Consider the following 14895-nt stretch of genomic DNA (forward strand, 5'->3'; position numbering starts at 1 on the left):
AAATGGCCAGTGATTGGTGGTGGTGGTGAACCAGAAGGAATCTATCAGAACCCAGTAAAAGGAGGGAATTTTAAGGAGGGAAGTGATCAGTCCTGTCAGATGCATCACAGAGGTCCAGAAAAATGTGGCCTGAGAAGTATCCATGTATCTTTCCTGTTTCCATGCTCCCACAAATATAGGTTGGTTGGTTGATTTTACAAAAAGTATCACTCCGTACGTCTTATGGGTGGCATTTTTTTTTTTTTTAATGCTGTGGAACCAATAACCTTTGCACATACATTTCCCACTACTAGTGCCTGAAGGTGTTGCTGGCAGTGTGTGGTGGATATTTGTGTTTTAAGTGATGCCAGCTTTCATTGGCATCTTCTGTGCTAAATCTTTCCCATCCTGACTTGAGGATATTAAAAGCCCAAGTGCAGTTTCAATTCCAAAATGGACTCTAAAGTGTTCTTAGACTAAATGTTCAAACTGTTTCCTTTCTTTCTAATTTTAATATATATCTTTTTTTAAACCTTTTTTTAAAAAATAGATATGTGAAAGAGGCCAAAGAAGCAACTAAAAATGGAGATCTGGAAGAAGCATTTAAACTTTTCAGTTTGGCAAAGGACATTTTTCCCAATGAAAAGTTGATGAGCAGAATCCAAAAACTACAGGAAGCCTTGGAGGAGTTGGCAGATCATGGAGATGATGAATTCACAGATGTGTGCAACTCTGGCCTGCTGCTTTATCGAGAACTGCACAACCAACTATTTGAGCACCAGAAGGAAGGCGTAGCTTTCCTATATAGCCTATATAGGGATGGAAGAAAAGGTGGTATTTTGGCAGATGATATGGGATTAGGGAAGACTGTTCAAATCATTGCTTTCCTTTCTGGTATGTTTGATGCTTCATTTGTGAATCATGTGCTGCTGATCATGCCAACCAGTCTTATTAGCACATGGGTAAAAGAATTTGTCAAGTGGACTCCAGGAATGAGAGTCAAAACCTTTCATGGTCCTAGTAAGGATGAACGTGCCAGAAACCTCAGTCGGATTCAGCAAAGGAATGGTGTAATTATCACTACATACCAAATGTTAATCAATAATTGGCAGCAACTTTCAACCTTGAATGGCCAAGAGTTTTTGTGGGACTATGTCATCCTTGATGAAGCACATAAAATAAAATCTTCATCTACTAAGTCAGCAATATGTGCTCGTGCTATCCCTGCCAGTAATCGCATCCTCCTCACAGGAACCCCAATCCAGAATAATTTACAAGAACTGTGGTCCCTGTTTGATTTTGCTTGTCAAGGGTCCCTGCTAGGAACATTAAAAACTTTTAAAATAGAGTATGAAAATCCTATTACTAGAGCAAGAGAGAAGGATGCTACTCCAGGGGAAAAAGCCTTGGGACTGAAAATATCTGAAAACTTAATGGCAATCATAAAACCCTATTTTCTCAGGAGGACTAAAGAAGAGGTACAGATGAAAAAGTCAAGCAAGTCAGAGGTCAGACTTAGTGAAAAGAATCCAGATGTTGATGCCAGTTATGAAATGCCTTCTCTTCCCAGGAAAAATGATTTAATTATTTGGATACGTCTTGTACCTTTACAAGAAGAAATATACAGGAAATTTGTGTCTCTAGATCATATCAAGGAGTTGTTAATGGAGACACGCTCACCTTTGGCTGAGCTAGGTGTCTTAAAGAAGCTGTGTGATCATCCTAGGCTGCTCTCTGCAAGGGCTTGTCATTTGCTGAATCTAGGGGCTGTCATATTCTCTGTTCAAGATGAAAATGAAGGGAAAGATTCCTCAGATGTGGACCATATTCATATTGATCAAATAACTGATGATACACTGATGAAAGAATCTGGAAAAATGATTTTTCTAATGGACCTGCTTAAGAGACTGCGAGATGAGGGGCATCAGACTCTGGTGTTTTCCCAGTCAAGACAAATTCTAAACATCATTGAACGCCTCCTAAAGAATAGGCACTTTAAAACATTGCGAATTGATGGAACAATTACTCATCTTGTGGAACGAGAAAAAAGAATTAACTTATTCCAGCAAAATAAAGATTACTCTGTCTTTCTGCTTACCACTCAAGTAGGTGGTGTTGGCTTAACATTAACTGCAGCAACTAGAGTGGTCATTTTTGACCCTAGCTGGAATCCTGCAACTGATGCTCAAGCTGTGGATAGAGTTCACCGAATTGGACAAAAAGAAAATGTTGTGGTTTATAGGCTAATCACTTGTGGAACTGTAGAGGAAAAAATATACAGAAGACAGGTTTTCAAGGAGTCATTAGTAAGACAAACTACTGGTGATAAGAAGAACCCTTTCCGATATTTTAGTAAACAAGAATTAAGAGAGCTCTTCACAATACAGGATTTTCAGAACTCTGTAACCCAGCTGCAGCTTCAGTCTTTGCATGCTGCTCAGAGAAGATCTGATAAGAAACTAGATGAACATATTGCCTACCTGCACTCTTTGGGGATAGCTGGAATCTCAGACCATGATTTGATGTACACACATGATCTATCTGTTAAAGAAGAGCTTGATGTGATAGAAGAATCTCACTATATTCAACAGAGGGTTCAGAAAGCTCAGTTCCTTGTTGAATTTGAGTCTCAAAATACAGAGCTCTTAATGGTAAGACAAAGAACTAGAAATGAGGGGATCTGTCTGAGAGAACCTTTATTTCCTTCTCAAACAAAGGAGAAATACCCTGAAGTGAATAAACCACAGCCTCAGCTTTCACCTCTTCTAACTACTCATCATACCCAGGAAGAAGAAATCAGTTCCCAAATGGCAAGTGTAATCATTGATGATCTCAAAGAGAATGAGAAATACTGTCTTTCCAGTGCAAAGACGAACGTTACCATTGTACAGGATGGTAGACACCCACATGAATGCACATTTGATGCTGACTTTGTAGGTACTTTACCCAAAGGGTGTGGAAGTGTAGAAGAAATCTGGACCAACTCTTTATTGGGAATGGATCTACAAAAAGAGGCATCACAAGAGGGGCCTACACAGGAGGCACTGCAAGAGAACCCTTTGGGAAGTTTTAATTATTTACTTAGCAAATCTGTCAGAGCTGATCTTGGGCCAAATATAGATGAACTAAAGAATGATGAAAGTTTACATCAGTGTAATCCCTGGCCCACTAATCCCATAACAAATGAAAATCAAAATACAGAATCAAATGCATCTATTATTAAAATAGCTGATGATAACTTGTCAGCTTCCCACAGTGCACTACAGGATGCTCAAGCAAATGAGGCCAGGTTGGAAGAGGAACCTTTAGCATCTTCACCACAGTATGTGTGTGATTTCAATCTTTTCTTGGAAGACTCTGCAGACAATGGACAACATCTTTCCAGTCAGTCTTTGGAGCATGTTGAGAAAGAAAATAGCTTGTGTGGCTCTGCAGCTAATTGTAGAGCAGAGTTTGTGCATAGCAAAGCAGGTCTCAGTATGGATCTTTCTGAGAAAGATGATGAGTCAGAAGTAGTTAATGTGAGAGTCAAAAGTAAAAGTAGAAGGATTGTTTCAGATGATGAAGATGAACATTATACTTCTAAAGATACTTCAAGCACAAATCCATTCAGCACATCTCCTTTTCAGTTATCTATAAAACAATTTGATGCTTCAACTCCCAAAAATGACATCAGTCCACGTGGAAGGTTTTTTTCACCTAAAATACCTGATAGTATAAATAAGTCTATAAACTCTAGAAGATCCCTGGCTTCTAGGAGGTCTTTTATTAATATGGTTTTAGACCATGTGGAGGATATGGAGGAAAGACTTGAAAACAGCAGTGAAGCAAAAGTAGCTGAAGGTTCTCTGGAGGAAGGAGCCGAGAAAAGCGGTGGCGAAGCCTCAGAGTGTACAGAAGAGGAACCTTCCAGAGAAACCTTGTCTTCAGAAAATAAGTCCAGCTGGTTAACCACACCCAAGTCTGGTGCTCTAGCTCAGGAGACCTCTCCTGGTGACCCTGGGCCTTTGTCTGGTGGACAATTGGTTGATTTTCCTCAGGATAAGGCAATGGAGACTGTGAATGACTATGAGACTCTTGTAATGCATGGAAAAGCACTGAAAGAATGTGGGAAAATACAGGAGGCCTTAAACTGTTTAGTTAAAGCACTTGACATAAAAAGTGCAGATCCTGAAGTCATGCTCATGACTTTAAGTTTGTATAAGCAACTTAATACAACTTGAGAATATAACCTGTTTATTGTATTGTAAAGCGAAACTGAGTATGAGATAATTTGTTATGATTGGATTTTTGGGGATCATGAAACATTCAGCTTAAGGGGAGAGGTCTCAAAACGCAAGTTTTTGTTTCTAACTTTTTTGTAAATTCTTCCTTTACCCCCTTCTGCCCTCCCAATACGTATATTCTGGTATTCTTTGAGGCACACTCTATAAACTTAATAGAACTATATTATTTCTAGAAAAATTTTTGTGAAATTATTCTGGCCATTGTAAATTTTATTCTGAAAGTGACCACTTTTGTATATCACAGTACAGATAAGATTATTAAAGTTACTTTCTCAAGTGTCTTCCATTCACTTTCTTTCACTGAGATCATTCTGGCAAATGCATATACAAACTCCTAAGTTTAGGCCGGAGGTTGCCATTAATATTACAAATCTAAGACCTGCTATTTTATGCTCTTAGCTTACTATAGCAGAAAGCTGGGTGCTAGGCTTTTTTTTTTATCACTGGTACTCTGCCCTAGAGTCACTTCCTGACCACTTAGGAATTCTTCCTTCACCACCAGCTGTGTTCTGACATATGCTAGCACATTGTATCTTTGGGGTGTAGACTGAAAAGGAGTTTGGTTCCTTCTCAGGAACAAAGTGCAGTATAGTGCATTCTGCACTTGGTCACTGGAGCAGAACTAGCATTTATCAAGTACCTACTGTGTATTGGGTACTCTACATACGTTTCTTGTTTCATCTTTACCGTAATCTTTGAGGTTGAGGGTGGCATTTCCATTTTTTAGTTGAGGAAACAGACTCAGTGAGGCTGTGACCTGCCCAAGGTCACATAGTAAAGGGTGAAATGGATTTTTAACTGTGTGTAACCTAGTGAAAAGCCATATAATATATATTATAGCCACTATAATATGTGAACTGGTTTTACTTACCAAATGTATGGGAGTTTTCACACCAAGTAGTTCTCCAATTCTCTGCAGACACCAACTGGGTGTCCTACCATTCACCTCAATTCTGACATTACTTGGAGTTAGGTTCATACTCCACAGGTTTAAGGGCACATTCCCATAAAACTGCCCTCATTTCAGATGCCAGTTGCTAGTATTAGGTCTTCACATTATCTACATTTCTGTCCAACTTGGCTACAAACAGGGTTCCTGTTACTGCTCCTTCAGGTTCAGTAATTTATTAGAACAGCTCACAGAACTCAGGAAAACAGTTTACTTATTATTACTCTTTTTAAAAAAAAAAAAATAATACAACTCCAGAACAGCCAAATGGAAGAGATATATGGGGCAAGGTATGGGGGCTGGGGTGGGTAGGTGAAGTGTCCATTCCTTCTGGACACACACACACTCAGCACCTTGATGTGTTTACCAACCCTAAGCTTTAGCGGTTTTTATGGAGGCTTCATTAAGTAGGCATGATTATTTAAATCAGTGGCCATTGGTGATTAACTCAATCTCTAGCCCCTCACTTCATCCCAGAGGCCAGCAGAAGGGGCTACAACTTCCAACCCTCTAATTTTGTCTTGGTCTTCTTAGTTACCAGTCCCTATCTGAAGCAATTTAGGAACCCCCAGCCACCAGTCATCTTAGCATACCAAAGACAATCCAGATTCCAAGGGTTTAGGATGTGTGTGCGAGGACCCAGGGACAAAGACCACTTATTTTTTATGCCACATACACATATATAAAAGTTACTTGTAAATTATATGTATATACTGTTAAAAAACAAATTCAACCAAGTAAATTTGAAGATCTAATTTGCCTTTTTTTTTAGTTTTTTAAAATCTTCACCCGAGGTTATTTTCTCCATTGCTTTTTAAGACTGGAAACGGGGGGGGGGGGGGGGGGGGGGGGGGGGGGGAGGGGGGGGGACGGACATCGATGTGAGAGAGACAAATTGATTGGTTGCCTCCTGCTCAAGCCCTCATTGGGCCAAGCCTGCAACCACAGTACATGCCCTTGGCCAGAATCGAACCTGGAGCCCTTTGATCCACAGGCCCATGCTCTAACCACTGAGCAAAGCTGGCTAGGGCTAAGGCTAATTTGCTTTTTAAGTGATTCATGAATTAAGCAGCATCCCATCTAGCAAGTAGGGTACTCAGATTGTACAAAATGGAATATTTTTATAGGAAGAATGGTGGGGCAGGGGAATTATTAGCAAAATGGAAAAAAAGGATTTTTAGACCAGGGCATCATATTTTTTGGGGGAAAGGGGAAGGCAAGGGTTTTATTATGCAGATTGTCTCTTCTTCCTTTGGAGGTTGGAGAGGGTCCTTGTGACAGATTATCTCATTGATGTTGACCAGAAAATTCCAGTCTGGTTGATTAAAATTACATTTTTGGTGAAGGTCAAAACTTCAGTTAGGTCAGATATTAAGTCTAAGTTTGGTATCATGGGCTTTAGCCCAAGTGATGCCATTTGGGGCCTGTGGTTTTCTCTTTAACAATTCAGACACTACTATTCTCATATATGATGTATATTAACATACAGGTAGAAGTTTGAAAGAGATGAGCTGAGCCCTGGCTGGTGTGGTTCAGTTGGTTGAACATTGTCCCATGCACTGAAAGTTTACCAGTTTGATTTCCGGTCAAGGCACATGCCCAGGTTGTGAGCTCAGTCTCTGGTAGGAGTGCATGTGGGAGGCAGCTGATCAATGTTTCTCTTTCACCTTGATGTTTCTGTCTCTCCCCATCTCCCTTCCTCTAAAAATCAAAATATTTTTGAAAAAAAAGAGATGAGCTGAAATTTAATAGGTTATTTATTGAGTACAAAATTTTGTTCCTATGAAAATAAATTATTACTAATATTTTAAGGAGAATATTAGGATTGAATATATATCATTAAAAAATTCTTGGTGGTAACACTGTGATTCAGAAATTCTTACTCTACATCTGAGTCTAGCTCACCCTTCCCCTATTGGACTATGTCTTGTTTTTTCAGTTCCTTCCATCAAGCATATGAATGTGTGTGGAAATTGAGCTAATAAAGTCTCCTTTCCGCTGATGTTTTAAAAAAAGGCCCTAGCCCCACACAATTTATTTGCCAGCTGGGAGGCTTTAGGGAATGGTTTCCATTTGATTGAACAGTGAGGCCTAAATCCTAGGTGTGCAGTCAGGCACCTCATGTTTCAGTCAATGATGGACTACATGACATGATACCATAAGATTATAATGGAACTGAAAAATTCATATTGCCTAGTCAGGTGTAGCATAAAACATTCCTCACATGTTTGTGGTGATGGTGGCATAAACCTGCACTGCCAGTCCTATAAAAACATATAGCACATACAATTATGTATGATACACAATTTTTGATAATATAAATAATTATGTTACTGGTTTATTTATTTACTATACTATTTACCATTATTTTGGAGTGTAATTCTTCTACTTATAAAAAAAGTTTGCTGTAAGACAGTAGGTTGTTATGTTGGCAGCAGCCTTGTACGTGTCATGTTTACCACATCTCTTGATTGCATCATTTTCTTTTTGGCTTCACTTAATTTTGCATTGTTATATAAATTTAGTGTAGCCTAAGTGTATAGTGTTTATAAGTCTACAGTAGCATAATGTCCTAGGCCTTCACATTCAGTCACCACTCACTCACTGACTCACTCAGGGCAACTTCCAGTCCTACAAGTTCATTCATGCCCCATACAGGTGTACCATTTTATCTTTTATACTGTATTTTTATGGCACCATGTCTATCTTTAGATACATAAATAATTTACCATGTGTGGCCTACAGTATTCAGTACAGTAACAGGCTGTACATGTGTATAGCCTAGGAGCAATAGGCTATACCATACAGCCTAGGTGTGTAGTAACCATACCATCTAGGTTTGTGTAAGTACACTGTGATGTTGGTACAACAATGAAACTGCCTAACAATGCATTTCTCAGAATGTATCCCCATCATTCAGTGGTGCATCACTTTCTCACCAAAACCACAAAATGGTTCTTGTTTGAATGTGTATTATGACAGTTTTGGGGAAAAATACGCACAGTAAATTATTCAAACAGTATCTAAGGCAGTGATTTTAAAACCAAAGTTTGTGGGTAGAATTCAGATGTCTGAATGTAGGTAACAAACTGCAAAAGTATTAGCAGTACCTGTGACTTTGTCATCAATAGAAATCACAGAGATTTCATAGTTATTACAGCTATCTCAAAATACCATTGATGGTCATGGTGGTTTTTCGACCTACCACTGGATTTTACTTAATATATTAATAAATATACACATATATATACACACACATAAAAGTTCTAAAACTATTTTGATAACTATTTCAGTATAATTGGTATCCTTTGTATTCTTATGTATTTTACTTTATTTAAAGTCAACATTCTAGGTAACATTCCAAGATGGGAGCGGATTAAGTGGAAGCTACACTGACACTCTCCCAGGATCAAACTGGAATTACAACTAAAATAGAAACCATCCTGAATAATCAGCTGAAGACTAGCTGGAGAGAACCCTCATAACCAAGGACATACAGAGGAGCCCACATAGAGACTGGTAGGAAGTGTGGCGGCACAAGAGGGCTGCCCGGGCTCCCACAGGCAGCAGCTGAAGTTCCTGAGGGATATCTCAGCTGTGGGGGCTTCCCACTGATGACCCTGGGGTATAAACCCCAAGCTGGGCTCCCCAGCCCAGAGCACCAGAACTGAGAAAGGTGCCCACATAACATCTGGCTTTGAAAAGTAGTGGGGTTTCTGTCTGCCAGGGAGAGAGAGCTAGAAATGCAGGCACCCTCTTAAAGGGCCAATGCACAGTTTTGTGTGCAGTCACTCACCCTGGGCTCCAGCAGACAGAGGGCAGAATGGACTAGAGCAGTATGAGAATCCAGGGTTGTGGGCTCTGGAGATAGAGCTTGGAGGTTGACCATCTGGATTCCTGTGCTGAGTCATTCCCTCATACTGTAGAGGACATCTTTCTCAGGCACGCCTTTGCCAGTCAGGCAGCTTTTGCCTGGGGCGGGGGAAGCAACTGCCTCACCCATTGAAAACCTGGAGTTGATGTCTTGCAGTGTTCTATAGCCTGAGGCTCATTAAGAGACTGTGAATATCAGCCTCTGGGTGCTTTGAGTCTTTGCCTGATCTGCTTCTAGGCCCAGGGCTTGGAAAAGCAGACCTTGGTGCACATCTTGGTCCTTTCCAAACACCCAGTCCCAGCAGAGGAAGCCACAAGGTGTGGATTGTTGAAAGCTTCAAATAGGGTACTCAATCCCAGTCACAAAAGGCATCTCACATTGGCCTTTACATGAGACCATCCAAAAAGACTGGGAGTCCTGGCAGACCGACCTAATACATAGAAACAAACCCAAACAGGCAAACAAAACCAAATAGGCAGTCAAAATGGGGAGACAAAAAACAAGCTCCTGCCCAGCCGGTGTTGCTCAGTGGTTGAGCATCGACCTATGTTCAGGAGATCACTGTTTGATTCCTGGTCAGGGCACATGCCCGGGTTGCAGGCTCCATCCCCAGTGGGGGGGCGTGCCGGATGCAACCCATCAATGACTCTCATCATTGATGTTTCTATCCCTCCCTCTCCCTTCCCCTTTCTAAAATCAATAAAAACATATTAAAAAAAAAAAATACCCCAAACCAAAAAAACAAGCCCCAAATGAAAGAACAAAAGAATTTGCCAGAAGAAGAAATAAATGAAATGGAGATAAGCAATCTATCAGAGAGTTCAGCATACTGATCATAAGGATGCTCAACAGCATGAGAAGTGGAAACTATGAAAGAAATTAAGAATGACATAGTAGAAATGAAATAAAAAAAAAACATTGGAGGGAATAGACAGATTAGGGGAACTGAGGATCAGATCAACGAATTAGAAGACAGGGTAGAAAAAAATCAATCAGGCCCGGCCGGGCGTGGCTCAGCGGTTGAGCATCGACCTAGGATCCAGGCGATCAGGGTTTGATTCCCGGTTGGGGCACATGCCTGGGCTGTGGGCTCGATCAATGACTCTCTCATCATTGGTGCTTCTGTCTCTTCCTCTCCTTTCCTCTCTCTCTGAAATCAATAAAGATATATTAAAAAAATTAAAAAAAAAAATCAATCAGAAAACCAAAAAGAAAAAACAAAAAACAGGAGTACAGTTTAAAGAAGCTGTTGGACAACATGAAACATAACAACATTCACATCACAGGACTGCCAGAAGATCTAGAAAGTAAGCAAGGGGTAGAGAACCTGTTTGAAGAAATAATGGCAGAAAACTTCCCTAATCTGGTGAAGGAAAAAGTCACACACGTTCAGGAGGCACAGAGTCCCAAGCAAGAACCCAAAGAGGCCCACGCCCAGACACATCATAGTTAAAATGCCAAAAATTCAAGACAAAGAATCTTAAAGGCAGCAAGAGTAAAGCAATCTGTTACCTACAAAGGGGCTCCCATAAGGCTGTCAGCTGACTTCTCATCACAAACTCTACAGGCCAGAAGGGAATGGCATGAAGTATTCGAGGTAAGGAAAAGCAAAGGTCTGAAACCAAGAATACTCTATCCAGCAAGGCTATCATTCAAAACAGATGGTGAAATAAAGAGCTTCTCAGACCAAAAAAAAAAAGAAAAAAATGGCTAAGGGAGTTAATCACCACCAAACCAGCATTGCAAGAAATGTTAAAGGGACTGCTGTAATAAGTAGCAATAGAGAGAGAGAGAGACACAGAAACATGGGCATAAAGAATTAAAATGGCAATAGATAAGTATCTATCAATAACCTTAAATGTATAAATGCTCCAATCAAAAGACATAGAGTAGCTAAGTGGATAAGAACACATGACCCAAATATATGCTGTGTACAAGAGACCCGCCTCAGAACAATACACACACAGGATGAGGGTGAAGGGACGGAAAAAATTTTTCCATGGAAATGGAAATAAAAAAATAAAAAAAACACACAGGGGTAGCAATACTCTTATCTGACAAAATAAACTTCAAAATGAAGGCCATAACAAGAGAAAATAAAGGTCACTACATAATACTAAAGGGATTGATCCAACAAGAGGATAGACCCCTGGTAAACATGTATGCACCCAATACAGGAGCACCCAAATATAAAAATAAAAACAAAAAACGTTTTGAAGGACTTTAAGGGAGAGTAGGGGACTTTAACAACCCACTGACTTTACTGGATAGATCTTCCAGACAAAAAAACTAACAAGGGAAAAGTGACTCTAAATGACACACTAGATCAGATGGGTTTAACTGACATTTACAGAACATTTCACCCCAAAGCTGCAGAATATACATTCTTCTCAAGTGCACATGGGATATTCTCAAAGATAGACCACATGTTAGGGCACAAAACAAGTCTCTATAAGTTCAAGAAGATTGAAATCATATCAAGAATCTTCTCGGACATGTACACCATGGAATACTATGCAGATGTAAAAAAGAAGGATCTCTTACCCTTTGAGACAGCATGGTGGGACCTGGAGAGTATTATGCTAAGTGAAATAAGCCAGTCAGAGAAAGACAAGTGTCACATGATCTTACTCATATGTGGAATCTAATGAACAAAATAAACCAATGAACAAAATAGATCCAGAGACATAAGAGCATGGAACAGACTGACGAATCTCAGAGGGAAGGGGGCTTTGGGGTGGGAGGTGAGATTAACCTAAGACCTTATATGTACATATGCATAACCCATGGACGCAGATAATAGTGTGGTGAAGGCCTTGGGAGGGGGTACAGAGTGTAGGGGATCAATGGGGAAAAAAGGACATCTGTAATGCTTTCAACAATAAAGAGAAATTTAAAAAAAAATTTTTTTGAAAAAAAATAAAGCCAACATCCTAAGAAGAGATCTACAGCCTTGCGAAAACTGCCAAATGGCTCCATGGCACAAAACATATTAAGACCCCTTATTAAGGGTATGAGGTAAAGTCTCATACCTGCCCATCCCCCAGTTCTGGACTGCCATTTCCAAGGATAGTCTATGTATGTATGTATAAGCACCAGTATATATGTTTTTACCCAAATGGTAGTACACTATATATACTGTTTGCACCTTTGTTTTTAATTTTAACAACTGCATAATATTCTATTGAATAGATATACCATAATTTATCTTCTTTTGATGGACATCCAGTTTGTTTCCAACTGATGCTGTAATGAATATCCTTGTACCTTTTTTTTTTTTTTAAATATATCTTTATTGATTTCAGAGAGAGGAAAGGAGATGGAGAGAGAGAGATAGAAACATCAATGATGAGAGAGTCACTGATCGAGCCCGCAACCCGGGCATGTGCCCTGACCGGGAATCGAACCCTGATCGCCTGGATCCTAGGTCGACGCTTAACCACTGAGCCACGCCCGGCCGGGTGTATCCTTGTACCTTTTATACATGTGATTATACCCATAGGAGAAATTCCAAGAAATGGAGTTGCTGGGTCAAAGGATATATTTATAATTTTGATAGGTACTGCCATATTGTTCTCCACAGTGGTTATAATACACATTTCTACCATTAATGAATGAATACCTATTTCCTCATACCTTCACCAACAATATGTTAAACATTTTGAACTTTGCCAATCTGACAGGTTAAAAAGCGGGATCTCATCTTGGTTTTAATTTGCAATTGTTTTACTATGAATGGGTTTTTTTTCAAATAATGTTTGCTCTTGCCTCGAGTATGTGGCTCAGCGGTTGAGCATCAACTTATGATCCAGGAGATTGTGGTTCAATTCCGGGTTAGAGCACATGCCCGGGTTGCGGGCTTGATCCCCAGTGGGGGGCATGCAGGAGGCAGCTAATCAATGACGTTCTCATTAATGTTTGTTTGTCTCCCTCTCCTTTCCTCTCTCTGCAATCAATAAAGACATATTTAAAAAAAATGTTTGCTCTTTAAGCAATGAACTTAAAAGAAAAAGATTCAGTTTCAAAGCTGAATTGAATGCATATGCCATGTGTATAAATCTGTATAAATCCTTAACTTTTTCATTTATCAACTTCTTCAGATCCTTAGTTGCCAGTCAAAAGCTTACTTCCCAAAGATTTGCCTGGTGTCAGAGGACCATTCCTACTCAACTGTCTCATAAGCTAGCTGTAACTACTCTCTCTCCATGCCACAGAAATTAGTTCGCTTTTTCTAGCTCACCTTTCTAACACTCCGACTTCCTTTGTGGGTGACACACATGCAAATGGCATTCACTTAGTATCCTGGGTAAGCCAATGTCCTGAGCAAAGAACTCTAGCTAGGTAGTGTCTTCTGCATATAGCTTTCCAGAATTTCCCTCAAGATTTTCAGAATTTATAGCCCTTATTTAGAGACATTGTTTCAAAAGTGATTTTTAAAGCAGTTTCATCTTATACCTACTATTTTGAACATCTCTGTATCATGCTGGCATATCAGGATCCCAGGGGCGGCCTTTCATTTGCTCAGTGGGGAAAATTAGGAGGCATAACTTTCTGGGGTGCTCAGAAACTCTTCTAAAATGGGAAACTTAGGTTTGTCGGTGAAGTTGCAACTGTGTGACATAATGTGGGCATGTCAAATGAGGGTCAAGAATCACAAAGTTGCCTGGCTGGTGTGGCTCAGCGGTTGAGCATCGACCTATGATCCAGGAAATCGCAGCTCAATTCCCGGTCAGGGAACATGCCCAGGTTACAGGCTCGATCCCCAAAAAGGGGCATGCAGGAGGCAGACGATCAGTGCCTCTCTCTCATCACTTGATGCTTCTTTCTCCCTCTCTCCCTTCCTCTCTCTGAAATCAATTAAAAAAATACATATTTTTTAAAAAGAATCACATAATTTTGTTGGCAAAGTTTTATTTTTTTAAGCAGTATAGTATTCATAATATTCTTTATGCTTTTTGTATAAGTATGGAATTGCAAATTTAAAAAATGTAGATACACAGAACATTAGTCCTGGAAAGGCCAGTCATAACATAAACTATACATTTGAAGATGAGGGAATGTTTTATGCTGACATTCTGCCTTTAACCAACACTTGGTGAATGGTTGCTCAGTTTAGCACAAACAACTAATGAAAGAACTGAGTGCCTCCCCCCTAACCCCAATAAATGTTTATTTAAAAAGAAAAGAGTTAATGTTGAATGACTATTATGTGCCATGCACTATGTTAAGACAATGGAACTAATAATAATTGTTCTGGCAGATCAAAGTTGGCTAACTAATAAAACAAGTGTCTAAAAACTTATTTTATGATTTTCATATGCCTTTTTGATGCCCAATTCAATATGTGAATCATGTGAGCTTGGCTTCCCTAGAGAAGGTTTCTAAATTAACTTATGGGATATAATGAGAATCAGATAAACTAGTTCTGGGAGAAAAGGAATGACAGGTTAAAAGGGGTCTGCTTATCGTTGAGAACCACCGACTGAATACCTACTGTAGTGTATACTTACCTTTACCAACCTGATATTTTTTCTTTATTGTTGACAGTATTACAGATTGTCCCCCTCTTTGCCTCCCTCCACCAAGCCCCTGCCCCCTTTCCCTCTGGCCATCACCATACTGCTGTCTATGTCTATGGGTCATGCATATATGTTCTTTGGCTAATCCCTTCACTTTTTTTCATCCAGTCCCCCCTTCCTCCTGCCCCCTGCCAGTGATTTTGCATTTACTAACACACAATGACAGAGTTCATAAAATACAAGGATTATTCAACACCTTTTAAAGAAATAAACAGAATATATAACATA

At 39.7% G+C, this 14895-nt stretch overlaps 1 protein-coding gene across 1 annotated transcript in view; it reads left to right on the top strand.

Moving 5' to 3' along the window:
- The window catches only part of ERCC6L (ERCC excision repair 6 like, spindle assembly checkpoint helicase), a 33571-nt gene extending 29025 nt beyond the window's left edge, over window positions 1-4546 (top strand). Inside the window, exon 2 of the mRNA XM_081125010.1 lies at window positions 530-4546. Within this exon, the coding sequence (XP_080981136.1) occupies window positions 530-4202 (3673 nt within the window). The 3' untranslated portion in view covers window positions 4203-4546. The remainder of the gene's footprint in view (window positions 1-529) is intronic.
- The last annotated feature ends 10349 nt before the right edge of the window (window positions 4547-14895 follow it).

The sequence above is a fragment of the Miniopterus schreibersii genome (genome assembly GCF_964146895.1).
Source record: "Miniopterus schreibersii genome assembly, chromosome: X".
Classification (NCBI taxonomy): Eukaryota; Metazoa; Chordata; class Mammalia; order Chiroptera; family Miniopteridae; genus Miniopterus; species Miniopterus schreibersii.